General features: G+C 39.3%; 1 protein-coding gene across 1 annotated transcript; it reads left to right on the top strand.

Moving 5' to 3' along the window:
• The first annotated feature begins 28 nt into the window (after positions 1-28).
• On the top strand, positions 29-26,760 carry GPT2 (glutamic--pyruvic transaminase 2). Its single transcript, XM_057375673.1, has 11 exons — positions 29-736; positions 10,932-11,021; positions 12,487-12,595; positions 16,174-16,307; positions 18,211-18,454; positions 19,107-19,186; positions 19,747-19,883; positions 20,581-20,755; positions 21,543-21,698; positions 22,706-22,818; positions 24,065-26,760. Exons 1-11 carry the CDS (start codon positions 410-412, stop codon positions 24,153-24,155), a joined length of 1,656 nt encoding a protein of 551 aa, XP_057231656.1. The 5' UTR covers positions 29-409; the 3' UTR covers positions 24,156-26,760.
• Positions 26,761-27,994: the final 1,234 nt, after the last annotated feature.

Here is a 27,994-nt window from a genome sequence, read left to right as displayed (position 1 = left end):
CGCGCCCGCAGCCCGGCTGGTGCAATCACACCTTAGCACGCCCCGGGGCCGGGGCCAGCGCCGGCTACGAGAAGGATGGGTTTGCCCGGGACTCTTGCAGAGCACTAGCGCGGGCACTTCTGTCGGGGACAGGGGGCTGCAGCGCTATTCGGATGCAATGGTGGAATCTATTGCTCCTGTGGTGGCATCGCAACACTGCAAGATCAGTTATATCCATTGCAATTAAGTTTGCGGGATCTGGACATGAGAGGATCGAGCGTGTACGCGTAACTGTGCCAGCTCTTCGGCATTTCTTCTGACTGCACCTCCTGCTCGCGTGCCTCTAACTAGCGCCCGGTTTTGATTACAAAATATACCGATCCTCAGCACTCGTATCCTTAATCTGGCATTGGGAACTACCCGAAAAACCATGCATCGGTTTCTCTTGGTTGCCAGGCAAGCTGCGGCAAGGCTGTGCGGCCGCGGGCCGGGGGGCTGCCGGGGCGGAAGGACGGACATGGCTCTGCGCTGCGCCGCTTCGCTGGCGGCCGGGCGGCACCCGCGGGGTCCCCGGCGGGAGGGGACCGTGCGCTGGAGCAGCGCTGCCAAGGCCTCCGCCGTGAAGATCAACGAGAAGGCSAGCAGGGAGAAGATCCTGACGCTGGAGTCCATGAATCCGCAAGTGAAGGCGGTGGAATATGCGGTGCGGGGCCCCATCGTTCTGAAAGCCGGGGAGATCGAGAAGGAGCTGCGGAAGGTGAGGCAGGGGCGGCAGGGCGGGGCAGGGCAGGGCAGGGTAGGGCACGCTCCCCACCGCCAGCACCGACTCTGCCCCGGGCGCTCCTCCGCCGCCGCTCCCGGTTGGGATGTCGCGGGACTCGGCGGGGACGTGACACCTCGCGGGGCTGAGACGCGACCCTGTGGAAGCCTCGGGAAAGGGGGGAGGCATCGCGAGCGCCGCTGCAGTGCCTCCTAGCAAGTTAAAAACTCTCGGAGCACAGCAGCCTTTCCCCCATCCCTCTGCTGCCCCGAGCCGTGGCCGGACGCGCTCTGCGCCTCCCGCCCTGCCCGGGCCGCCCCCGGCCCCGCTCCACTGCGGGCACCCCCGGCCCGCGCCCCTTCCCGCGGGAGGCGGCCGAGGCACGAAACAAAGGAACCCGCTGGCCGGCTACTGTTTATCTGGTGTCACTGGCTGCCTAAGGCAAATACGGGACACCCCCACAAAGCACTGTTTACATTTCTCCGGCCACTTTGACCCTTTGCTGCAATCCCGTGTCCTTTGTGTTATACAAGGGGGTGAGTGACCAGCTTTCATCATACTGATAGAGCGTTTAGGTCGTTCAGGAGGATTTTAGAGATACTGCCTTGGCCGGGGCAGGGAGGCACCTTTGAAACCGGCGGCGGGCTCCTGACAGGTGAGCTGGACCCAGCTCTCCCAGGCACTGCTCCGCAGCCTCACCCGGCATTGCCCTGGGTTGTCCAAGGAGACCCCAGATAATGTGCTTCTCTTGTTTTAGTTGCAGAAATTGAGGTGTCTGAGGACAAGCCTTCGGAGCACAAACGCTCAGTAACGATGCCCAAAGTTGTTGGTGGTTGGTGCTCTTAGGAGGATCTGTTAATTAAGCAGGTTCTAAGGGTCTGGGCCAAAATATGCTAAATAAAGTATCCAAATCAGTCAGTGCTTACATTTGGTTCTTCATATTTTTTTCTTATTCCTTGAATATTGAAAAAAAAGAGAAATCCTTAGCAATATAGACAGGGTTTTTTTCTTTTACTGTTCAAACCATAGCTTTTCCTCTCAACATAAGCACTTTTTTTTTGTTTTGAATAAAGCATCTGGTAGTTTTTCTATAATTTCAGGTATTTTTCCCTGCCTTCACTGCTTTAGAGAGTCCTTCTAATACCTTATTACACGTACAACACTATTTTCATTAGTTCATGTAAAGTGCTTTTAATAAAAAAGTGCTACAGCAATTCTAACTGTATGAGATTAAATCTCCGGTCTTTGTGTTACTTTGYTCCTCTTGTTTTAGAAGGTGAAGCATGTTTGCAACTCACTGTAGTATATACATCAACTATTTATGTCTAAATTAATAATTATTAAAAACAGCTTTTTTTTTTTAATTTCACGTAACAATTTAGAGTAGTGGAGAATTAATTTCAGAACATCTGTTTTGATTTTTGCTTTTAAACTTGTTTAAAGAGGTGTCATTGTGTTTATGCAACTAGGTTGTCTAGTGGGTGCATTTTCCAGAGTATAAAATCTAGTGTTCTCACTGAGTATGTTTGTTTTCAAGTCAACATCACAGAGCAGGAGATATTACTTGACAAACAAATATAAAAGGCTCTTCACTAACTCCTCCCAGCTCCCCTGCATACTCCAGTTACCAGCTGAGTCACTGGCAGARAGAATAATCTTCTGTGCACTTTTGAAAAGATGTAAGAGTAAATCATTGCGAATTGCTTTATTAAAACATTTTTCTGTCAGTTTTGTGCCTACTTATGTGGCATTTTCCATTTAAAAGTTGTGGTTTTTTTCCTGGAATCAGTCTCATGAAATAATGTTTGCAATTGATAATGGCTAACAGCATTCCTAGAGGTGACTATGCTTTAACACCAGTAATGCAARCAAATATCCCAGATGGCAGGGAAAGAGGACACAACTACTGCAAAAGTTGAGACAGTGTATCTGCAGAGAACACTAATGAACTTRAGGAAGCAGAAAGACTTTACTTTCTTCCACACTTCTCAAGTTATTCATTCCTCTTTGCCTTTCTGATWAAAATACTGTTAGTCCTTCTCTCGTTTAATCGAGCTGTCTGCTAAAGCATATAGTGTTGARTAATCCTAGGTTCCTTATAACTGAATTATTATGGGTTATCTAATTGTCTATTTTTTTGTGTGTGTCTCAAATTCAATTCTGTGTGCTCACACGTCAATGACACTTTTTTGTTTCCTTTTAATTAAATTGGACAGCTTTTTCCATCCCTCTCAATCTTAGCTCACAGAGTTAGGCCAGCCACTGCCAGCAGAATTACCACTGCTGGATAAAGGAAAGAGGCTGAAGTGGTTGGCAGAGGAAGGCAACGCCCCAAAGCATCTCTAGATCCACGGCTGCTCTTCACTGACAGCAAGAGCTGCCCCACAGCAACTCTTCTACATTYGATGAGGAAGGAGCTTTGCACGGGCAGGACAGCACAGGCTCCCCAGTATGAGGTGGAAGCACTGCAGAGGTTTGGGATAATGAGAACAGGCAGAGGTGAAGCAATGGCAGTAAATCTGCATTTATCCTGTTCTGCCCAGATGCCTTTAGGTAATTTGTTTCTAAACGAAAAGCACCTTAAATGCAGCCATTGTCTAATCAGATGTGATAGAGACTCTCCCTGTTTAAACTTGGTTCCATTTGGTTACTCTTGCTACTTGCGTAACTCACACAGCTGTTATGGAGACTATAAAACTGCTACTTGGAGCTGTTTGCACAGTGTAAGCTTTCATCTTCCTTCAGTTTTGTTCTGCTGTCTCACATCCCAAATAGCAGCTCCTCTGTTATTCTATCTGGCATGTGCTGCTCCTCTATATTAACTGCAACTGATCACAGCAGGAGCTGTAACTCCGCAGTGCACACAGAAATAARGACTGAACTATTACTTTGGAAGTTTTTGACTGGGCAACTGAAGGGATAGTCCTTAAAAAATAAATAAAAAGGAGGCATTAGTTTTAGCTTGTGTKCTTGGGACTAAGCCAATGTAAGTAACAAATAGAATACTCAATTAATGCAGAATAAGATTGATTGCTCAATGCAGGTGAGGCATGCTGTACCTGGATTTCACAAGTTTTGTTGGCTTGTGATCTGTATTCATCTAGGTGGAAAATCAGAGGTTTGATCTACATCAAATCTTTCAAGATGGAAATCTTCATGCAAAATCAATGATTTGAATTACTTTCCTGAACTTTTTTTCAGAATTTTGAAATTGTATCATACTTCGAAAGTGAAAACATTTCTTCCTCTTTGCTATTGGTAGAATCAGCTGATTCTGGTTTACTAAGATGACACAGAAAGAGCTGAATTCAACCATTTTCATTGGTGTTTCTGAAAACTTTCTAAAGCAAGTGAGAGCACAGGCATATTTTAATAAATKATTACACTCTAAATAAAACTCAATCAAATAAGACCTTTCTCCTATCCTCTTTGTATAGACCTGCTAACAGATGGCCACGGTATTGACTTTAATTACATTTCAAACTAGAAAATTGMTCCTGAACATGAATTCAATGCAAGAATAATGTAATCTCTGGACAGAGCCCTTCTCTTTCCCTAATCAGTAATAACAAACTAACTTATCTTTACACAGGCAGGACGCATACCTGATTTGTTGCTTTGCATTCATGCTAACTTTAAATGACCTTGTTATGGAAAATCCCTTCATATCTGTTACTGTGACATTTCACTTTTTTCCCAGTTCCTGGTTGGGTTTTACATAATGTCAAGTTCTGTGTTAGGTTAAGTTGGCTTACATCTCCTAGCAAAGCGAGTACATATTAAACAGCATTTCAGAATCCACAAGTCAGTTCAGGTAACATTGGAAGCAGCACCTGGCTCAGTCAAAGTTACGCAAGGTCCTTCAAAACTCTCAAGTTACTGAAACAGAATTGTAGGTTGGAAAGGGGGAGAGAGATGGTGTGAGGGATGTGTTGGTAGCCTGTAGGAAGTTCCTTCAGACAGCACAGGTGGGTAACACATCCCTGCCCTGGGCTGGAGCTCTGGGCCTTCAATGGCACTATGCAGTCTCCACACATTGAAGCCCCCATTTTTCTGAATAGCCCCTGGGCTCTGAACTACCTTTACAGTAGTAAAAGGGTTGTATGCTCATCTCCTGCACCCACGCTTTTCATTTGCGTAACTATTGCAAATAGGTTCCTGTTTCATGTTTATTCAAGCCACTTGTTCACTCCCTACRTAGCTATTTAGACAATAAAACAACCAAAATCCTTCTACTTATGTAGCTGAAATCTCAGGCAGCTTCTGCTGAAGTATTCTGGTAAAATACTGTAAAACTTTTTTTTTTTTTTTTTCCTCACTAATTCATCAGGCTTTTAGMTTGAATAGAAAAAAATCTGACTTAGAATTGAGCCTTAATTGTTAATGTGAGTTGACTGTGTCCCTGGGAGTTTTGGAAAGATAAAACACAATTTAGACAATGACATGCAGAAATATAATTTAACATGCCAAGAAAAAGATACAAGATTGACTGGTACACCCAGTAATGAAAGATGTTAAGCTTAAATTACCATCCTATAATTTTCTGCTTTGAATACGTGACTGTGTGCACACTAAGAAAGTATCTCCCAGGCAAGAGCATCTGACCTCATTAAGACAGAACTGTTGTTCCTCAGTTGTCTGTACATGTTGCATACTAAGTGAATCTGTAGTAAAACCCATGTTTTTTAAGAAGGCAAAAACTACTGCACATGAAACGGAAAGAAAACTGTTTCAAGAGCACAATTATCAAAATCAAATGTTCAGAAGCACGCAAACCACAGGATCCAGCTTTTTATATTTTCTGGTTGAATACATCAACAAAATTTATTCCAAAATAGACCTTTTCCAATAACTGTTCAAGTTAAGAGGGTCCTAAAGTCTAATCACTTCCTAATGAGCATAATTCTGTCAATTAATTCTGTCATGAAATCTCATGCTTTATTTATATAGGCAAAAATTTCGAATGCAAATCCACTTTGAACAACATGTCAGGCAAAAGTAACTTGAGGACAAGTCCCATTCTGTAATCTCTGAATCAGATCTGCTAATTAATGATCGGCCCCACCAATTTTCTCATGTGATATTAAGGGGGCATGCAAGTCATCACTGCCATTTCAAGTCAAAATCCAGAATTTCCCTTCTCCTTCCTCCCCAAATCAGCTCATGTCAGCTTGAATTACACAAGCATAATACAAACTCAAGTCCTTACTCCATGGTAAGCAGGTCAGGTTTATTTTTCTGCTGTGAGCTGTTTTAATAAAAAGATTGGAATGCTAATTCAGGTCTTTAGGTCCCTATTAGTCAAGAGCCTCTGGGCAGTGCTTTCTTGGCTTCTCAAGAGGAGGAGATAAAAAGCAAGCAAGCAAGCAACTTGGCTACTACAGGGTAGGGCTCAGCTATGCTGAAATGTTTGGGTTTGCCAGCTCTCTGACTGTACAGCTTGTTTGTGCAAGGCACAGCAAAACCACTCTCAAGGAAATAGTTCAGTGTTTCCTAGTGTGATGCTATTGCCTGATAACCATCAAGAGGAGGCACAAAGCAATGGCAATGAAAATGAAACAATTGGGAGCAGCCAGGAGCAGGCAAAGTCTGAAATTCAGAAATTGCTTTAATACCACATTACTCTTCTGGGATTAAAAGCAGCTCACATTTTCATGGTCTCAAGGGAAACCTTTTCAATTCTTTCCTATTGCCATTACCAAATGCACACATGCTTCTCACCAGACTGATGGTTTTCCTTTGAAATTTGCTGAAGATTTAGCACAGTGTCAGGTCAATTTGTACCCTTTACTCTTGCTGGGCACAGTGGTATTTTGCAGCTTGCCAGCATTTTCAGGTGGTACCTTAGTGAGGAGAACCTCTAGGTACACTGAAACTCCTAAGAGACAAATCAGCTCCTGGCAGGACATTGCCCTCATAAGAGTTCTTTGGGGTGGTGTGTGTTCTGGCATCACATTGTTCCTTTGATCAAGTAATTCTCCCAACATGTCTTGTGTCATTACTCTCTCCTTGAGAGACAGCTCATCATTTCATACTGTTCTCCTTGTTGGGTTTTTTGAGGTTGTGGGGATGTTTAGGGGAAGAGGAAACTTCCCAAACCTGGCAAACTACATAAAGACTTGTATTGACTCTGCACCAATCAATTCTAGTTCATGTATAAAAATCTCTTCTTCCAACTTTGGCGATATTTAGATACAGTTATTAGAATAATTGTATCTGGCTTGCTTCATGTTTCAGATGTTTTTCATTTGTTCTCTTAAAAGATTAATTTCCTCTGAAAAGAGCAGAGTGACAGAAGTAACTGTKGAAGGAACTCATTTCCAAAGGGCATATTCCAAATCCTGGAAGATTCTTTTATTCCATAAAAATCCTGTCATTATCCAGAAGACAGCTACTGAAAAAGAAAGTACATGTTTTTATATTTTCTCCTTTACATGTGAAAGTGAAAGATGGCTTCTACAGCTTTAAAAAAGGGCTACTAGCATGAATTTGATTGCTAACACTGTCTGAAGAGTGGCAGGAGCCTGGCCTTGTTCACAAGCTGAAGCCAAATCACGTTGTGAGCACAGTGTGAGGTGCCGCCAAAGGCAGGAGGCTGGAGGTTGTTTTGTAGGGCTGRGCACTGTTTTTTCTCCTTGATGTGGTTTCTGCCCTCTTCAGAAGGCAGGAGTATCAATCTGGAGTTCACTGCTCACGAGTTTGTTATTAGAGCTCCTGTTATGCAAGCTCCCCTTTTCCAAAGCTCTGCCTGCTTCAATCCAGGCAGACTGCCTCTGGAGCACACCTGGCAAGGCTGCCTGCACCCAGGGAGGGAGGGAATGCCTGGGCAAGTGAATACACTGGGGCATCCCTAGAGGAGAGCAAACCAACTCCAGCGGCCCAGTTCCTGCTCCCCCTGTGTGCTCCTTGGCTTGCAGGGACATCAGTTGTCTCAGCCCAGGTGTGTTGCTGACACGGTTAAAGAGTGCTTAGCCTTCTGCAGTGAAATAAATCTGACCTGTTGCAGCCTTTTCCTGCTGCTCTACAATTTGATGTTATCAACATCACATTCATATTTCCTCCTTTCCTACAGRTCTTTTCACAGACCTTCCAAAACGTATTTGGCATAACCCTCCCTTTGGACATCCCCAAGTTCCATGACCACTGGAGAAACCCTSACACAAGTAACCAGTGATTAATGCCACTCTGTCCAAAGGATCTGAGTAGAATTCTGCCTTGAACTCATTTGCARAGTCAYAGGCACTGTCTAGACTTCCCTTGCTGCCAGMCTCTGATATCACTGCTTTGAGACTTTGACCCATTAACATTCAACACTTGTTCCTGCCTGTTATTGTTTTCTGTTCCTTCTTTGTGAAATTGTAAGATGGGACTTCTCTTTCTAAAGAACTTCTTTAGAATTTTTTWAAGAACTTGTTTAGAACTTTTTGTTCTAAACTAAATCTGAACAACTTCTGATACTCCTTTTTTACATAGAGAGACTAGAAATCAAGTTATAGAAAAATACTTGGTGGCCATAGTAATCTTTGTATAAATTTCACTAGAAGAGAATACAACAAATCTCAAGAAGACAGTTCTAAAGAATTGGTGATACTGACTCGTTGTCAGGGAAGGAAAATGTTCTGGTTGTTTAAAAGCATTTCTCTTTTGAAAGACAGAAAAGGCAACAGCTCTTGTTGCTGAGACTAAGAAATACAAATTAGTCAAGAGGACCATGGGCCTTTAAGCCCATGTGGGAACTGTGTGTACAACACAGAAAACCCCGCATTTCTCCTCTAACAAGGTTTTATAGTGAGAAAACTCTTATGTTTGTTTTGCTGTTTTTTCCAGATCCATCATTTGAGTAGCAAAGGCAGTGTGGGGTTTGTGCAATAAGTGATGATTTTGCACGATGGCAAAGAAAAACCATTTGGCACTAGTAAAGTTCTGGATGATATCAGTGCTAATAAGCTACAACATTATTTATGATAAAGCCAACTCAGTCACCAAAAAGGTCTGTAACCTTTGTTTTAAAGGCCATACACTATAAAAACTCCAAAAGGACATTATGAAATGCCAGGTACCTTTCAGCATTTCACCAACCAAAAAAGCAGCAAATTTTTATTGCAGAACACAATAGTATTTGTGAGAAAAAAATCTGATTTGTCTAATGTAAGGTATTTATATTATTGGGGGRTTGGTTGGTTTGTTTTGGTTTTAATCTGACAAAATAGAGTATTTCTATTTCATGTTGTTGCTTTTTCAGACTGCCTAACTTAAGACAAAAAAGTATTATCCCTATTTCTTAACAAATTTTTATTACTTTGCAAATCTAGTGAAACATATTCAATTTGTTGTAAGGACCAAATGCAATCAAGAGATGAGGGAATTCTTCTTCATTTCATGTTAATGGAATTTGTTCGTCTACATACATATTTCTCTTCCTATTTATCTGTAATTAGAATGAAACAATGTTGTGCTGTCAGTAGACCCCAGATAGCTTGAAGAGAATACATTTTTAGCTGTTTACATTACTCATAAATTGCTAAACTTCAGTCTTAGATAACTGTAATCTTTATCTGGCATCCCTATTCCTAATTCTTTATTTAGAGCWGAAATGCAGCTCTTAATTTAGGGACTCACTTAGATCAACAAGCATACAAGCAAATGACTTGATGGAGTCAGTGTATCACTTTCAGTTATTTTAAGTGAACTTTTTTTTTCAATTGCTGCTAAATGTAAGGCCGTATAAAATTGACCCTTTTCAATCAGTATCATGTAAGCCCAATTGTCTAGTCCTGATGCCATTTCTAACTACATATTTAATTTTAAAAGAAAACAAACCCTAAAGATTCTCAGTTGTATGATGGACTGGATCCATCCAGTGGGGTGGTGGAGATCATGCAGCCTTCAACYTCCAAATCTTGGCATACCTGGGCATCTGTATCCATGGTGACTACTTGTATTATTGTTTTCTTTGCACATCTGGGTTCTTGTCTGTCACTGATGCCAGAATAATACATAATAATACTAATAATATATGTACTATACTAATACTATAATATAGTACATATATACTATGTACTGTACTATACTATAATATATATACTAATAAGACATGATGGAAAAGCCAAAATTAGTTAAGGCTTGCCAGACATATATTTTATATCCAAATCCAGTAATTGGCTGTAAATACATGGATCAGGAAGAGGCTGAGTCCATACCCAGAGCAAGTTGTTATAGGTAATTTTCTATAGGAAAATAATCAGTCTAATTCTGCAGTTCCTTAGTTCACAATTCTGTCACTGCTAGGAGGCCTCCTGACTATCTCTCAAATATACAGTAGAAGAACTATAAATTTATTATTGCCTATCTCACTTATTCGTCTTGTAATGYTGGCCTTTATTTTCAGTTAACCTTTTTATTTAAGCCACTGGTGGTTTTTTCAACCAGTCAGCTCCTTGCTTTTTTTATGCCTTTATTTTATTTTGCTTTTAAAAGAGCTGTGATTGCTAATCAACGTTCATTAACTTCTTTCCCTGTGTTCTCTTGATGTATTCAGTTTCTCACAGGAAAAATGGCTGGCTGTTTAGATTTTGGAGACTAGGAAGCTTTTAAATATTCATGGTGATTATTTAGCACTTCTGCTGTTTATTATACCRAACCTAACTATGACATATTTTGTGAAACATCTTTACATGGAGAAGTGGGGTCATCATACAAGGAACACTTAATCTAAGTATAAAATAAATAAACAAGCTGTATCTTTACTATTTTTACTCTAAAAAATATAAAGGTTTTCTGGTTTCTTTTGTTGATGGTTTCTCAAATGTTCTCAAATCTTTTTAGCTTCTTGACTGATCCATCCCTCCCTTAGGTGTGTCAAAGAAGTTGCTCTAATACTGACAATTCAAAATACCTTTTTTTTCATCTTTTCTACTTCAATGTGTAGTTTCCAGCCAAGTCAGTCTCTTACTTGCAGCTAGCAAAAAAATAAAAGCCAGCCTATCATTTAAAAATGTGTCACAGTCAACACAATTTCTGTAAACGATTTAAGAGGTACTGGCAGTATTGTATAAGAAATGCACTAAGCTTTACATTAAACATTGTAGCTGTTCTGAGATCAGGCACTGTTTAGTTACAGCCATATGACAGATACTAAAAAAGAATCATCTGCCTCAGCTCTAACAAAACACTCTGAATTCTCCCTTTCTAGGGAATCAAAAAACCTTTTACTGAAGTGATTAAAGCCAACATTGGAGATGCACATGCAATGGGACAGAGACCAATCACCTTCCTCCGTCAGGTAAGGCGACTATAAAGTATTATTATTTGGTTTTTATTAGAATGCCTTAAAGGCCATCTAATACATGTATTATACGTTATTCCCTAGATGCAATTAGGCTAAAAATAGTTCTTTTATGAAGAATTTAAAATCTTAATTTCTGAGCCAAAGTCCTATTRCTTGCTGATTATCCTCTTTTAACACAGCAGCTTTCCTTAGTTTTCATATCATTCCCCACCCATACTTTTTCCTGCACTTCTGTGTTATCAGTCAGCACATTCATTACCAATAATGCTCTTAAAAAAAGGAAGTGGTTGTCTTTAAAGAAAAAAGCAGAARCCTTTCTTCACCTGAGAGTATACTTYGGGATCTGCTCGTAGCTGGGTTCAMCTTTGTACTGTGTCTCATTTAGCACATTTTACCTCTGGGCAAGATACTAGATATGTTAACTTTTAAAAAGGACTGCAACAGAATTCTTACTTGTGTATTATTCCTAAAACACAAATAAGGTTAAAACGAGTGTTATCCTATTTACTGAGCATCCCTCACATGCTCATGTAAAATCCTCTGTCTATAATAATGTAAATTCAGAGAGTTCCAGGACAAACCGAAGCCTTAGCAAACTGAGAATCTCAGGTGATGACATTATAGACTCGAGCTATGTAGCAAACTAGGGAGACCTGAGCTTCTTACAGATCATTCAGATGTATTACAGGTTATTCCAATGTTATTAAATAAAATGGGAAATCTTTTCTCCTCACGACTGTGCACACACATGGATTATTTCATTGTCATTGTCCCACAAAATGACAGCAGCCTATCCATATTACAGCATGTAAGCATAAAAATGAGAGACACTGGAATAAGTTTAGCTGATCTCAAGAGAGACCTCTCAATTCTTTATGTCTTACATTCCTTCATTAACGTTGGGTTGTGTTTCTACTTTTACTATGTTCTATATCACCAGTTCTTTTTTTAATTAAATATTTTCCCATKAATTCAAATTAGTAAGAACCAGAAGTTATTTTGGGGAAGGATTATTAGAACATGCAACTAGGACTTCAAAATTTGATTGTATTTCTCTCGTCTGCTCCATATTTAAAGACTTGATTTCTTGTCAATAAAATGGCTGGTAAAATAGAGAGTGGAGGATAGAGCTGCTTAGAGATATCATAGGAATAATTAACTGTGCTTTATTGTGTTTGCACTATGCTGAGCTCACTTGGACTCCAATCTTCATTGTCTGTAGTACAAATAATTAATAATTCTAAGAACTGTTTTTGTCAACATGACTTAGAATCTGATAAGATTTATTTTCTTGTGTGAGCACAACCCCAAAAAAAAGCCTTCAAACACTTCATCAATAACCTGTGCTTTAAATTAGCAAGTATTTGTGATCTTCATTTCCAAGGAAAGTCAACAGTAATACCCCTGACTTAAAATAACCATTGAAAAGTGGCCAATTTACATTTTCTTGGCACTCCAGGTAGTGGCACTGTGTACATACCCAAACCTGTTGGACAGCCCGAGCTTTCCAGAAGATGCCAAAAAACGAGCCAGACGGATCTTGCAGGGCTGTGGAGGAAACAGCTTAGGTAAGGCTCTGGTCCAGTTGCTCCTGTTGGTGTTAGAAACAAAAAACATGGTTTCAATATCTGCAGCTGATGGGGGCAGGTTTGCARTGTGACCTATGAGTGATGACCAGTGGTGCTAAATTTTGGTGGCACTTGTCACAGAGGAGAAGGTGAGGGTTACACACCTATGGAGCCCATATCCCTATAGATAACAATAACTTCTAGGCATAACTCTAAACAGAATGTTGAGATTTTTTATACTAGGAAAGTGGCAGAGAGTACTAATGAGGCTCTGTGCTGTTGGTATGGCATCTCTTAATCTGGGGCTCTGTGTCTCCTGCTAAGACTGGATGGAGGGTTTTACAGTTTTACCCTCTCCAGATGTTTCTGTGCCAAGGAKTCTACTGTCCTGTAATGCTGGTAGCAGCAAACAGTATACTTCYATCTCAGCTGATCCAGTGCACACTCCTGGATCTTAATTTTGAACCATCAGTCCAAKTATGTTTTCTGGGGTATCAGAAATTCAGGTATCAAGGTGCTAATCCTCTGCAGAAGGAAAGCTACACTGCTGAAAGGTGGTAGCTTTTTACCTAGCCGAGATAGTTCTAACTGAAGGCGTCAAAGCTCTATTTCTCCAAGGTAAAATAACTAATGAAAAAACTACAAAGCTCTCTTCTTCTGTTCCTACAAGAGTACACAGGTAATATCCACAGAAGTAAGTACAAACTTTGCACATTCAGTAGAAAAGAAATGGAAGAGATAATTTCTTTCTCATCTAGCRACTGTGCTGCCTACCTGTACCTGGCAAATGCATTTCCACTCTGCAGACAGTGCTACRGCTGCTGGGTGCAACAAAGAATCTGGCACACTTACCTTCTTTACAGTAGGCAAACACAGACATTTTGGACGACTTATTACAGTAATTGGCATATTTGTTAATCTTTGTGATTGCAGTGCCTATTTGCATTGGCGGATTTTGAGAGTAAGTGCCGTGGAACTTAATAAAATAAACAACATAAACAATGATTGCATTAGCAGTATTTTAACCTTGGGCTATTCCTAGCAACACAGCCTAATGCAGAATGTATTTTATCTTCACCTTCATGGTATTGGTTTGTCTTYTAATGTAGAACATTAAAAATACATTTATCAAAATGAGAAGTTCYTCTAGCTCAACAAATTCCTTTCCTGTCTTACTTTGGAACAATAAACCCACCTAGTAGTGTTGGCACTTAAGAGTTACTGGGGATACATTAGAATTGTGATTCAGTCTTTCTTTGCAGTGACTATCAAATTCAGGGACATGGAAGTAGTTCTCAGAATGATGAATATTGACCCCKTGGTGCTCCCTTCCCCTTAAGGACATGCTGGTATGAGACACCACAGCCCCAGCTGAAGTAAAGTTCATTCAGCCTTGCATAATATTTCAGAAATATGTTCCTTTTTTCCARAAGATCACATATTTCTCGTAATTTCTGTTAGCTCAGTAGATTCTGAGGAAGTAGGCCTGAAACAGTTTCAATATTAAAAAAATATGATGATTCTGAATACACTCTKTTAATTTCAGTGGATAAATTGATGTTCTGTAAGTCACTGGATGTTTAAATGTTTATCTTGGAACTATGTATGCCAAGAACAAATGTACCTCTAAATTCCTGACAACTAAAACCACCGTAGACCTTACTGATCTGCTGTATTGGTTTCTGCCTCCTCTCCAGTATGGTGTGTCAGCCCCTTCTCCTGGCCTCTGGAGCTCATCAGCCTTTGTACAGCATCCCAAAACATGCAGTTGGAGGCACAGGGATGTGCACCTGAATGSAAGTCACACACTGTTGATAGTCTGACAACTTGCTGCTGTTCTTTTCATGGCTGAGAGGGAGAAATTACCTTTCTGTGAAAAAGCAAAGATTAAAAACTGACCTTGTGTGTAGCTTTAAGAGCTGCATTGTATTGTAACGAAACCTTATTTWTCAACGAATTTGTCAATTCAACAGAAAGGTGAAATCACTACATATGGTCAAAGCCATTTGAAGCTTTGCACCCACATCTATACCAGCCTATTTAAATGTATTATCTGCAAAGTTAATATGAATRTCTTTACCTCTGGAAATGAACTAGWACAGCCTCAYTTCCARTGAACATTCATTTGGCAAAAYCCTACTCATGGTTTTGAGTCTCGCTACTCCCAGGCCATTGTGGAGGCTCAGCTGTGTCCTCAACTTTTCTGGTGTTCAAACACTCTGGGATTCACTGACACCACTTTGCATGTGGGATAACTGGCATATCTTTCCAGGTATCTGAGAAATTTACCCCTCTCCTATATATAAAAATACATAATATACACAGCTTTTTGGTTTGGGTTTATTTATTTGCGTCTCACAGTGCAAACACAGGGGTTCTAGTGAAAGCCATCAGTTGAGTACAATGCAGTGTAGAAGCAGAGTGCAATTGAGTGTTCTGTATATCCTCAGTCGTAGGACTCAGCACCCAATGGAGCACAAAACATAATGACAGCTTAGGTTTGTCCTCCTCCTCCTTTAACAGCATCCTCCTAACTGTGCTCAAAGACCCAAGATATCTTCTAGTGCTGTTAAAGTAAACATTTAGGATATCAGGGACCTTTGTGCCCTGAATTACCATTTTGTCCCATGGAATTGTGCAGTACTTGCAAAGGTTCTTTGTCTTTTWAAATCATGCTTTCACAGGAGTACAACCAGGCAGACTACTAGCAGATAACTGAGTGATGAGTTAAGTCAGGCACAATTATTCCACACCACCCAACAAGCAAAGAAGATTCTGCAGCTTCCTGACAGTGTTCTAAAATAGGTGTGCACTTGTCACTTCTTTGTCCATCAGTCAAGCTTCATAGYTTGAATCCATTCCTCACCTTGACCTAGGCTTATTTTTGCTCTTTATTTATTGCATATACTCAGCAGTGATGCACACAGGCACCTAACATCTCATTTTATTTGAGGTTATTAGTTGTGCTCTGTAAACTGCACGAGTTTGGGGTGAATCTAGACATTTCTGCTGCAAAGTGGTTGTGGGAGATGCTGTGGGGGAAGGAGAAGAGCAGTTTAGGATTTTTTTGGTTTCAGACTGTGGGAGAAAAGGRTAAGTTATTTTCATATTGCAAATAAAACCCTTATATTTGTCATGGATTAGAAGAAGTTGCTTTTCTTTCTAGTGCACATACTACCTCTGTTTCTTGTTCCCATTACTTAAATTGGAGTTTGTTTACATTCCAAAGTGCTTCCAATATAAAGAAAACTGAAAGATAGTAAAAATGAAAYTGCTGTCCCAGTTTAAAAAATAAGCTTGAAATCAGGCTTTTTACTAATCCAGTAGGTTATTTTTGTGTTTTAGTGATACTTATTGTATTTGTCTAATTCCAAATTAACTCTTTTGTACTATGGACAAACTGGCTCCATTTCCTCCTCCATGGAAGACCAAGCAAACCTCTCCTGGGAATCCATATAAATATGGCTCATATAAACAAACTATTCATTCATACAATACTAGCTCAAGAGTTTTCCTAGCAAACAGAAAATATGGTGTACATCGTACTCAATTCTCATCTCATTCTCTGTTTTTCACAGGATCCTACACTGCCAGTCAAGGTATAAATTGTATCCGTGAAGATGTTGCTTCATATATTGAAAGAAGAGATGGRGGAGTTCCTGCAGATCCAGATAACATTTATCTCACCACTGGGGCAAGTGATGGCATTTCTGTAAGTGTTAAAATTAAAGCTGTCCCTTCTTGGTATAAAGTGTAGTTTATCAGTTACCTCTGGAAAGACAGAGCCCTGTTGAATCTCTGGTCTCACAAAGTCCTGTGAGTTTGATCTGGCAGATACTGAAGCCACATTCAATGAATAGCCAATACACCCCCTGTGTGGATGTCAAGTGCCAGCTAAGAAGCAGGTGCAAAGTTTCTTATTATACATTAAATTGTACCTTTCTGTAAAGGTAGGAGGAACTACAAGTGCCTAAATTTAGATTTTAAAGATTCAGATAATTCAGACTAAATAATGGTCTTCAGCTTTTAAGATACATAAACACTGGAGATTTGAGAGTATCAACCAGTGACAGAGGGAAGAGGGAATGACCTCAGAGGTGAGAAGTCTCAGCAGCTTTTCYTCCAAGTAAACTCTGCTACTGTAGATCAATGCCAGTGAAAATCCCAAATATCTATTTCTGCAGCCAGTTTGTTTAAGAAGAACCTGGGATCCAATCAAGGTTCAAAGATGGTCCTCAGCTAAGAGAGGAATAATTATCTCTGTCAGATTGCTCCTTTCCACAGTCACWTTTACTGATCCTCCAGCAGCACTTGGCTTTTCTGAAGGCAGCCTCTGACAGCGTGTTGGTGAAGGTGGTTTTTTAAATGACATCTAGTGGCAGAGCTAAGAATGACAATGATCCGGCAGGAACAGCTCTCCAGTGGTCTGCAGTCCTTGGTTTTCCAGAGTTTCTGACGCTGGCAGCTTGTCAGGAACGGCAGCGCAGCACATCGAATCTGCACCGTGCTGGTTTGATTTTACAGTCAGCACTACAACGACTCTCATTATTTAGCCCTTCAAAAGATAAAACAACTATTGTTTCACACCACAGGGGACACATGGTGTTAAGGACTTTTTAAATATGYATTTGGTCCTAATTATACATTTTGGATGCTTGGTATTTTTAAACGAGTGGTGGGCACAAAATTATGTTGATTATAAATCATTAGCTTAGCAGCTGAGTATGTGATGAGAGGCACAGAACAGCAAATTTTGTACTAGAACCACCAAGAAACTACAGGATACTGCTGCTGAGAGAAGATATTTTTGGGTTTAGAAGGCAATTACATGCTGATAAGGATGCTTGCTTTGATTGCACCTGTACTTCAGAGTTCTGCCTTGCTTATAAAGGCAAGAAATCACTTTACATCCTGCACCTCATGTACTGTTTTATTTAATTCACATGTACAAAGGCTCCACTCATACAACCACTGGACACAAGGAAATCCTCTGGACTGACCTTAGCACAAACATTACCTTTCTGTCTCTATCTTCTGGGCATGAACTACGTATGATTATATTTCCATCCTAGACATGCAGACTTTTGGTCTGTTTTGTTACTTGAAAATGGAAACATAATTGCTGTTAATGTAAAACAGGTTTCTCTGTTCCAAGGGAGAAACTGCMCAGGCCCCAGTTCTAATTCTGCTTTTATTTATTGGTCTCTTATGGTTAATGAGATAAAATTAATAGAAGGCAATGAGCAAKAATTAGCTGAAGCTTCTTTGTTTACAACAGGGCACAGCAGAAAAATAATGAACTTGATATTCCTGTTTCCAACGAGCCCTGTAGCCTTCTGCTTGGAATGTTTTTCCTAATGATCAGGCATGATCTTTGGAAGCTATGACATGAGAGGATTCCATTAAGCTTACACCATCCCCACTCAGCCAGTAACAACTTGAAATAAATAAATAAATGCTCTTTGACTATCTGCTTCTAGGACAGAAATCCACCTCAACGTTAGACTTTTTTTAGGCAAGAAGTTTAGTGACTTATTCCAGAGTATACTGTTAATTCTGGTCTGTGACTGTTTTTTTTTTTTTAATTTTTTTTTTAATTCCTACTTTTTCCCCAGGCAATTTTAAAGATCCTGATCTCAGGAGGTGGAAAATCCCGAACAGGTGTGATGATTCCTATACCCCAGTATCCCTTATATTCAGCAGCCATATCTGAACTGGATGCTATCCAGGTGAACTATTATTTGGATGAAGAAAATTGCTGGGCTCTAAATGTRAATGAACTTCGCCGTGCCTTGAATGAAGCTAAGGCATACTGCAATCCAAAAGTYCTCTGCATCATCAACCCTGGAAATCCTACAGGTCTGTAGGAATTTTGTTTAATTAAGGAGTTTTAAGATATTTTTCTTTACTTTTTCATTCATTTGACATTGCAGGCAAATCCTAAGCACATGTCAGAWATGTCAAGCTGAATTCCAGAGATCAGTGCTCTAAGTAGGACAGTACCTTGTACTTTTTAGAAACACWTTTTCAGTGTCATGGAACTCCAGAAAGGAGGGAGCAGGTTCACTTCACTGACACCCATTTGAAGGCACTGCRTCCACTGAAGTCTTCCAGACTTGTGGAATGACTTTCAGTCACTTTTGGTGATCTTGCCTCTGCCATGGCCTGTAGTCTCTTGCTTCTAAGAGGCAATGACTATAATAATGCTGAACTGAGTGGCAATAAATGCCTCCCTCAGAATTTAACTTTTTGAGTATTTGAGGTTGATTAGTGAGAAATTAGCTCCCATTTAACCATCATGCACGTGACTATTTACAATAATTAGCTGTACACAGAGTACTGTTAATAAGTCATTGATTGGTTACTGTATCTCACACTTCCTTTGCTTGAAATGGACTAAGTTACTTTGTACATAATTCCTCCAAAAATGCTCTTTAATTAGGTCTGGGTGAGAAGATTTGTATGTGTACACTTCTCTAATTTTCTTCTTGCTTTAAAAATCAAACTATAGGACAGGTGCAAAACAGAAAGTGCATTGAAGATGTGATACACTTTGCTTGGGAAGAGAAACTTTTCCTGCTGGCTGATGAGGTAATGGAATAATCTGTTCTCTCAAAAGCACAGCTAAGAGTACTCATATGAAGTATAATTTGGTGCATTTGTGGTATTGGTATTGGTATTTTTTAAGCACAGGGAACAGACTCTATTATTATGTTAAGACATGAACAGACATGCAGGATTCTTAATATCAAAGGATTACTATAAAAGGTGGCGTGATCTGGGTTTGAACTAGAAAGGGAGTGTAGGGGACACAAGGAAGAGCTTTGCTGCAACAGGCCTAAAACCTATGTGGTGCTCAGACYACTTCAAATGGAAGAAACAGAAAGAAAATCGATTTAAACATACAAGTAATGGTTAAATCATACAAAGAAGCTCACTGTTCTCCCRAAGGCCCAGCCTTTAAGTGTGGTCACATCAGATAAAATGTATCATTACAGTAACTACTATTTAACAAAGAACCTTGTGTCTTTTAACAGCTTTTAAGTTTTGAGTGTAAGCATTATTTCTCCAGTTCAGATCTGCCTCTCTAAAAGGCCGTGTTTTATCCTTAGTTGGGGAACAGAGCACATTAATGTCTTCTGACTGTTCAGGTTTACCAGGACAATGTGTACTCTGAAGGATGCCAGTTTCATTCTTTCAAAAAGATTCTGTATGAGATGGGACCCGAGTACTATAACAATGTTGAGCTGGCCTCTTTTCACTCCACCTCTAAGGGATACATGGGCGAGTAAGTCTGATTTAGTTTTTTTCTATTTCATCTTCCTCATTAATCTGGTTGGACAGCCCTTTTGTCTTACTGACCTGAAGGTAATCCACTGTAATTAATCCTCTATTAATTTTAACTAAAGACTATTAAGAAAAGAAAAACAAGCACAGAGTAATGGATTAACTCAGTGGCTTTCAAAGTACCAAATAATGAGCGTATTTATTTCAGACACCTAATGCCTCAGTCCCACAAAGGTGAAATCCTACAGTCCCAATCTGGACCTGTGATAAAGGAAAATTGGCCTCCAACATTCAAGGGAACAGCTCAGTTATCACTGGGAGGTTTGATGTTACAAATGTTTGGRTTTGGTTGTTTTGGGGAGGAGGAGATGGAAGAAAAAGAATATTTTAATTAAATGTATGCTGCTACAGCCGTATGGCTCTTGTTCTGAAGATTAAAGATCCATGTTAATTGTTAACTTGCCTAACAGGCAAGCTGCATATCCACTTTTATCTCTGTATGGGATACTAGGACTTAATGACATGTTATGTAGTTCCATCTTAAACCATTATTGGTGTGGCAGCTGTTTCAACAACCTCTATGTTACCTGTTGTAAGATTCTCATTAATTGTCTTTTCACTTCTGCAGTTATTTTCATTGTTTTTGTGGTGTTCATATACTTGAGATTAACCAATCTTTTCTGTTCACTTTGTCACAGATGTGGCTACAGAGGAGGTTACATGGAGGTCATTAACTTGCACCCAGAAATTAAAGGACAGCTCGTTAAGCTGCTCTCTGTTCGCCTTTGTCCTCCAGTCTCAGGACAAGCAGCCATGGATATTGTGGTGAATCCCCCAGTGCCTGGAGAAGAATCTTATGCACAGTTCATAAAGGTCAGCAACCACATGCTTGTTCTTTTGTGCATTTCCCAAACCTACCTTAGGTATTGGGAACTCAAATTATCCACAGAGACCAGTCTTCTTTCCTTTTCCTTAGACAATCCTCTGTTAACACCAGTTTACAGAACTGTGCCGTGTATTTAAAATTAACTCAGTATGGCATTTAAAAACACCAGGAAGGCATTATCCAATCAGCTTTCTCGCTGATAAATTCAAACTTTTTCCTGTGTTTAATATGACAAAAGGTTTACTAAATAAGATTTGCTGTTATTAAAATCTAAACAGGAATAGAAGTTTAAATAAAGTTATAAAATCAGCCTTTTTCTTAACTATCCAGTGCATCTATGTACTGAGCAACATGACAATCTATATTGAAGCATACATATAGTTTCTCATTAATGAGAATGTAAAAATGAAGCTGAGTCTGGCTTAAAATATTACATTATCAAGTCAAATCAAAASTTCAGGTAATGTGGTACATGGTATCTAAAAATAGCCAGGAGTGGACACTCAGAAGGAAGGCTGTAAGAAGAGGGCATACAGATAGAGACTTCTGCAAGTTATTGTCTCTCTACAACATTTTGTAACTATCCTGCTGAAGCCTTTTTGCATTGCTGTCTTTAAGAGCACAACTGGAATTTGGAACATGATTTGTTCTAAMAGCTCAGCATAGCCCTAACAGTGTTTCATTTGGAGAAGGCCCTCTGAAACATCATAGTTCCCTCTGGTGTTTTTGTTTCCACTTCAAATATATCCAACTGAACACCTTCCTTTTAAACAGGAGAAGGAGTCTGTTTTGAACAATCTTGCCAAAAAAGCCAAACTAACAGAAGACATGTTTAATGAGATCCCAGGAGTCCAGTGCAATCCCCTTCAAGGAGCTATGTATGCTTTCCCACGGATCTTTATTCCTTCCAAAGCCATTGAGGAAGCCAAGGTCAGTCAGTCATTCTTACCCCATACTGTTTGAACCTCCTGTCACCTGTGCCTGTCACTTCTGATGATGATCTTTGATTCCAGAGATGATATACAAAAGCAATATCTCATGGGCTATGTATGATYTTAAATATTACATGAATTTTACTTTAAGAGAGGGAAACAAAACAGATCATTTCATCCCAGTGCTAAGGCTCCCAGGTTGAGAGTATCCCCAAGGATTCTGGTGTTTAAATCACACAAGTAGCAGGTCCTGTGCAGTTCCAGATTGCTGTGCCTGGGTTAGGCAGGCCAGCACATGTGAATGRCACTGTGCTGCTGACCTACAAGAGAAGCCCCGTGCAGCAGGATTGGGAAAGAGGGCTGGAGGTTTTCTTACAAATTTCACCTCTTTGCCTTTGGGACAGTAACCTATATTAATAAATGATAAGTCTTTCTGTTCTGAAGTAGAGGTCAGAAACCTAATTTGTAATATTYATTTTTAAAGGGAATTTTATCAGCACAGCTGGGAACAAAAATAGGGCTGTTTTTCAGCTGCTTATTTGATTAGGTATATAACCTGTATATATTTAAGAACTTTTCACAGTTATTAATCAGGGAACTTCCTAGGCAGCAGATTATTCAGGGGGAAAAAATAGTAACTTCCAACAGAACTGGAACACACAGTTCTCAAATTAATTTAATCTTATCAAATGTCAGTGCCTTAGATTTTTCCAAGTTCAACTTTGAGACTTTTGACAAAAAGTTATAAACAAGTAAAGGAGAATAACAAAATTACCTAAACCCTTTCTTCTGAAGTGATTGTTTTGTGTAGGTACTTCAGCCCTCTTCCTCATTTAATTCAGTGTGAATTGTCCTATTAGCAATTGTTCCTTGTCTCCTTTAGTAAATTGAATAAGAAATGAATAATATAAGATAAGACTTCAGGAAAAAAAAAGAAGCAATCATGAAATTCTGTATATTACAAATATTTTGATTTCAATAATGTCATGGCATCCATTCCCTTAGGCTCACAAAATGGCACCTGATATGTTCTATTGCATGAAACTTCTGGAAGAGACTGGAATATGTGTTGTACCTGGAAGTGGATTTGGCCAAAAAGAAGGAACCTACCATTTCAGGTACATTTTCTGTTTGTTTAAAAGCAAATTAGCAGTAGTAAGCAAAGTATCATCCCAATTCTTTCTCTTCTGATTAAATACAGGGATCTTAATTTCAGTTTATTTTGTCTCMGTTTCTACTGGGCAGTTTCTGTGGACTGACAGCAAGGTCAAAGACCTGGTCTGCCAGATGAGCTGTGTGATATTTATGGTGTTTTCACAGCTTGCTGACATAATTTTATTTTATTTTTACAYTTATTTTATTTTATTTTTATTTTATATTGGCCCTTGAAATGCCTTCTCCAGGAATAAAAACAATAGTAATATCTTAGACTTTAATCTTAAAGTTGGCTATGGAATTGCAAAAATTGCCCTGCATTCTTGTGGGAGGGGGAGGGTTAAACTGTGTTTCCATATGGAGAAACTGCATGAAAAATGCAGTATCTTCCCTATAAATCTGCTCCTTAAACACTCTGTATAAATTTACTGAAACAAGACGTTGAATTAAATAATCTCATGCCAAAACTGCATTGCTTTTGCTTCCAATAAACAACTTTGCTTCAGTTGAGTCACTGATAGCTAGAATTTATCTTGGAATTTAGTCTGCTTCAGTCTGAAACAGCACAACAGAGGGTATCTTTAGCCTTGACAGTTCTGCAACACAGCCAGCTGGGTTAGAACCCTGGGTACACACAGCTCCAGGAAAAACCTACAGAATCCATTGCTGCACCAGTGCGGGAAAATTATTTTGTTTTGTGGGTCTTGCATACAGCCTGACACCCACATCCCATAGGATTTTCAGATTATGCAGAAGAAGGAAAAAAGGGGCTAAAACCTACAGAGTGAGATGTTGCCTTKTTTAAATGCTTCTGAATTCAGTTTTCAATTGAAAAAAAAATGTATATTTACTCAAAAATGAGAACTCTTAAAACTCAAAAAACTGGGTATAATTTGGCATAACCACCCAACAGTGGAAACTGAGTTGCTGTTATTTCTTACTGATAACCATCTATACCACTTAAAAGAAAATAACTGTTCTTGAATTCCTATGTTCTAACCAATTGAAACAAATTGCTCAAGTTTAACAGGATAATCCAATCAAAGTATRAATGCAGAAAATGAGAGAATCACATCAAACAGATATTAAACCTAACATGTTACTTGTTGTGTCTTGGGATTAATCAAGATCTGTAGAAAGATCAGAGTTTAGTTGGTTCTGAAGATAATGTGGGTAGTGTTTTTTATTTCTTTAAATATTATTTTTCAGAATGACCATTCTTCCTCCAGTAGAGAAGCTGAAGATCCTACTGGAGAAAGTGAAAGACTTCCACATAAAATTTCTTGAAAAATATGCATGAAACTACTGTGGCTTTTTTCCCCTCATCCCCTCCCCTTCTAGGCAAATGCAGACAATGAACAATGATGTGCTGAGAATGTGCTGTTTAACTAATTTAACTAAATTCAAAATAGATTGAACCAGACTCAGACACTGCTACAACTTCTTGGACTATTAAAGATATGTCTGGTGTAGAAGACATTGGTACACCAACTTTTTTTAAGGGGAAGGGGAAGAATGTGAAGAAAGCGATAAGAAGAAAAGAATCAGTAAATGTTTTTGTGCCTTGATTGGAAGTTACATTTGTGAACTTTTGGCTCAATAGGTTGGGGAAGGGAATTGCTCATTAAAATTACTACGGTCGTGGATTTTTTTACAAATCAGAAATGCCAACATCAGTTGTTTAGATAGGAATGTGTTTCCCATCTTAAAATTCTACCAAACAAAAATCCAACCCCCTACATTATAGGTATTGCTTGGTTTAATTTTTATTGTTTGTGTTGTTAAATGTGGAGTGTTCTCCAAATCTGATTAAGCATGTAGGGACAGCATGCTTATTTTAAAAAGTCTTCAGCAGATGTTTGCAGATACCTTTGAAACTCTCCTGAAAAGAAATCCTGTCATCCCACCATAGTTGGAATGGAATACACAGTTTTGATCAGAGGAGTGAACATGGTGTCTGCTTAAACCCTATTTTTATGAAAGTGAAACATAACAAGGAATAAAATCTTCTTCCTGTGCTATTCAAAAAACAATCCCAGCCCTGAACACTTCCTGCCATAACAACTCCAGGAGTCTCCTGTTAGCTCACATCTCTTATAAACATGGAACAGASTAAGTCAGTGTTTCAAGGCAGATGTGAGTACAGTCAATCCTTTCAAGTAGGGTAAAACATGACCCTTTCAGARCTGCTCTGTCTGTGGGGAACATTTGTTTGGAAACATGACACAGCCCCTCTGGCTGGCCACAATCCAGCTGGAAAAGCACCTTCTTACCAGGAGAAATGCTGGGGSTGATTTCTATTGAAGCAAAAGGTATTTAAAGGAAAATGTCTTGCACCATGCATRAAGATAATGATAGTATAGCTGACACTTAAATCTTCCACAGTCTTACTTCTGGCTGAACGATCCTGAGTGCTTCTTAAAGCCCAGCTAAACAAGGTGGCTATCAGGAGTTCAGTTGAGTGACTCCAATGATCTCTGCCAGCTTCTCTGTAAAACAAAGGACAGCTTCTGTTTCTCTAGAGCTGGAAGCTGGACACCTTCTGCTAGCGCTGATAAAGGGCTAAAGGAACAGAGCTTTCAGTATTCAGATGTGAAAGCATTAGCATTTGTCAGACTCAGGCTCAGCATTTACAGTTTATTCATTTAGAATATCACATCCAATCTAGTCATTAATTTTAAGTTATTATTTAGAAGTAAACTCATTTCAATGTCTTCTGGCACTTCGTGAGGCTGCTGTTGTAGCCGGTTCAACACCCTGCGCTGATCCAGGTTACCAAAGCCAAGGGCTAGAGAAAGACCACAGAGATAAACCTGTGCCAATTTATCATGTGAGGAAGACAGGAGATGTTGCCAATAACTGTCCTTGCCACAGCAGCCCCAGTCTATGACAAGCATTAGCAGTGGGTGAGCTTCTCACAGTTCCTTATTGAAGCCTGGGAAAGGAATTTATTCTCTCAGTCACCTGCCAGGGGTCACAGGTTATAGATGAAAATGGCTCGGCTGCTACACAAAGCTACTGTGGAGGACTGGAGAAAAAAATTATACTTTTCTCCTCAGAGAAATGCACTTCTGGGAGGACAGCAGACTGAGAACATTTATGCTGCTAYTATCCATTGAAAAATACAACCTGTCAGCACTCTACACTTGGCATCCTTAATATGCACTACTAAAACAAATCCAGAAAGCAAAACCGTGCTAGGAGGTCAGAATAATGATGTAAAAAAAAAGACAAACAGCACTTTCCTACTCTAGGAATGTGTCCAAATCAGATCTGGCTTTGGACTCTTAATGCAGTGTAGATTGAAACTAAGATCTAACAATGGGASTTAGAATATTTTTTATATTTTTGTAACTACAGCTTTTTCATGGGGTAGTATTTGTAATCTAATAAGTCAATAGATTTTATATTTGCCTTGCATTTGCACCTGATACTTCTGGAAAAAAATGTAAAGGTTTACAAGTTTCTAATGATAATTTACAGGTGTGAAAGGCTTTTTGTTTTAAGTCAGGACAGCAATTCTTAAACTTTTAAATCAAAATATGATGACATAAACTGAGTTTTTTCTAAACATTCTATTATGGTGCCTTTTATGTTTCTGACATTATAAGGGATAACAACTTGTTCTTAATGCATCTCATATGGAAGGGTGGTGATTTCTGTTGTCCATCCACAATATTTGTATGTATTGTGATAAGGTCAATGTGCATTTTTGTGGAACAATCCTGTAAACCTAAGACAAAAAGGCTTATTTTCATTGTCTTTGAAATACTTCATTAATAACAGACAATCCTTCCTTTCAATTGCATGCTTCTAGGTTTGATCTTCCTACAGGTGCTCCTWATAACAGTACTTCAGATGTATGAGACTTCCAAATAATAAAGCACATGTTAAAAAWATTGTAATACTTCTCCATTTCCTGTGTCACTGGAGCAACACCAGCTGGATTGCACTATGACACATTTAACCCCATGTTCAAATCAGTACTTACTAATATTTAGTACCCACGTACCAGATCATTCATTTCTTTATCACTCCAGTTTATGGACTTGAAATATGTCAAACTTATTACCACAAAACTACTTCCTACCAGTGCAGAACTGTAAATAGAGATGGTCTTAGGCAAGCTGATACTTGTAGTTAATCCTATAATGTAAGGAGTTGTAACCAGGAGTTAAGCAAACCAGACCTTTTTCTTCACAGAGAGGATCAGCCAGTGAGCTGAGGCTGATCAACTGTCCTGAAAGCTTTGGTGAGGGGTTTYTTTGGTGTTGTCAGTTCCTTTTTAAAAAAACCTTCTTACATAGTTTATAGGAGATTAAATTTACAGAGCAACACTATCTTGTCTTTTTGCAGTGACACTTCAGAGTTACTTAAGTGGTGTTTGTTTGGTAATTTCAAAGAAAATGGAATTTAGTCCATTTGTCCTCCTTCCCTAAGCATATATGCATATGCCAGAACCACTAAAAGTATCCCAAAACTAGGATATTCTCTTCTTTATATAAGGATTCTGAGTGTTTTCTGGAACAGAAACACTTACCTGTTTGTTTGGAGGGGTTTTTTTTTTGGGTGGGTAGTTGGGAGAAGAGTRTGTTGTTTGTTTTACAAATAAGAACATGGTCTGATACAAAATGCTGATATTATGAATCGTTAGTCAGATTTTTTGCAGCTTTTTCTGAGTGACGTAGGTTGTTCCTTCGGGCTCAGGAGATGGGCCAGATGCATATGATACAGAAAGAGCTACTCACTTCAGAGTGTGTAAGAGYAGTGTACACCATGTGAAAACGAGTGTTTTAAAACATTATCTGAATGCCTTTTTACATAGTTCCTTGGTCAAATGAATACAAAACCCAATATACTCATATCCCTGATAGTATTTTTTTATTTGGATACATGCAAGATAATAAGATTTTGCAAGGAATTCTACTTTTAATGAGATGGATTTGAATATTTTTATGTAATCARTATTTGGTGTCGCCTTTCTAATGTRCCATGTTATTACATGTTTATTAAATCCTGTCCTTACCTGATCAGAATTTGCACAACACGTAACCATTTACATCGGACAGAGCAGGTTATTCCCTTGGTTAGGTGTGAAGCCCTGCRTGTTCTGCACACTGAACAGCAGTAAAGCAGCTA

The sequence above is a fragment of the Malurus melanocephalus genome, unplaced genomic scaffold, assembly GCF_030028575.1.
Source record: "Malurus melanocephalus ecotype Western Australia unplaced genomic scaffold, MMel_1.1 scaffold_254, whole genome shotgun sequence".
NCBI classification, from domain to species: domain Eukaryota; kingdom Metazoa; phylum Chordata; class Aves; order Passeriformes; family Maluridae; genus Malurus; species Malurus melanocephalus.
This window is presented reverse-complemented; position numbering and strand designations above follow the sequence as displayed.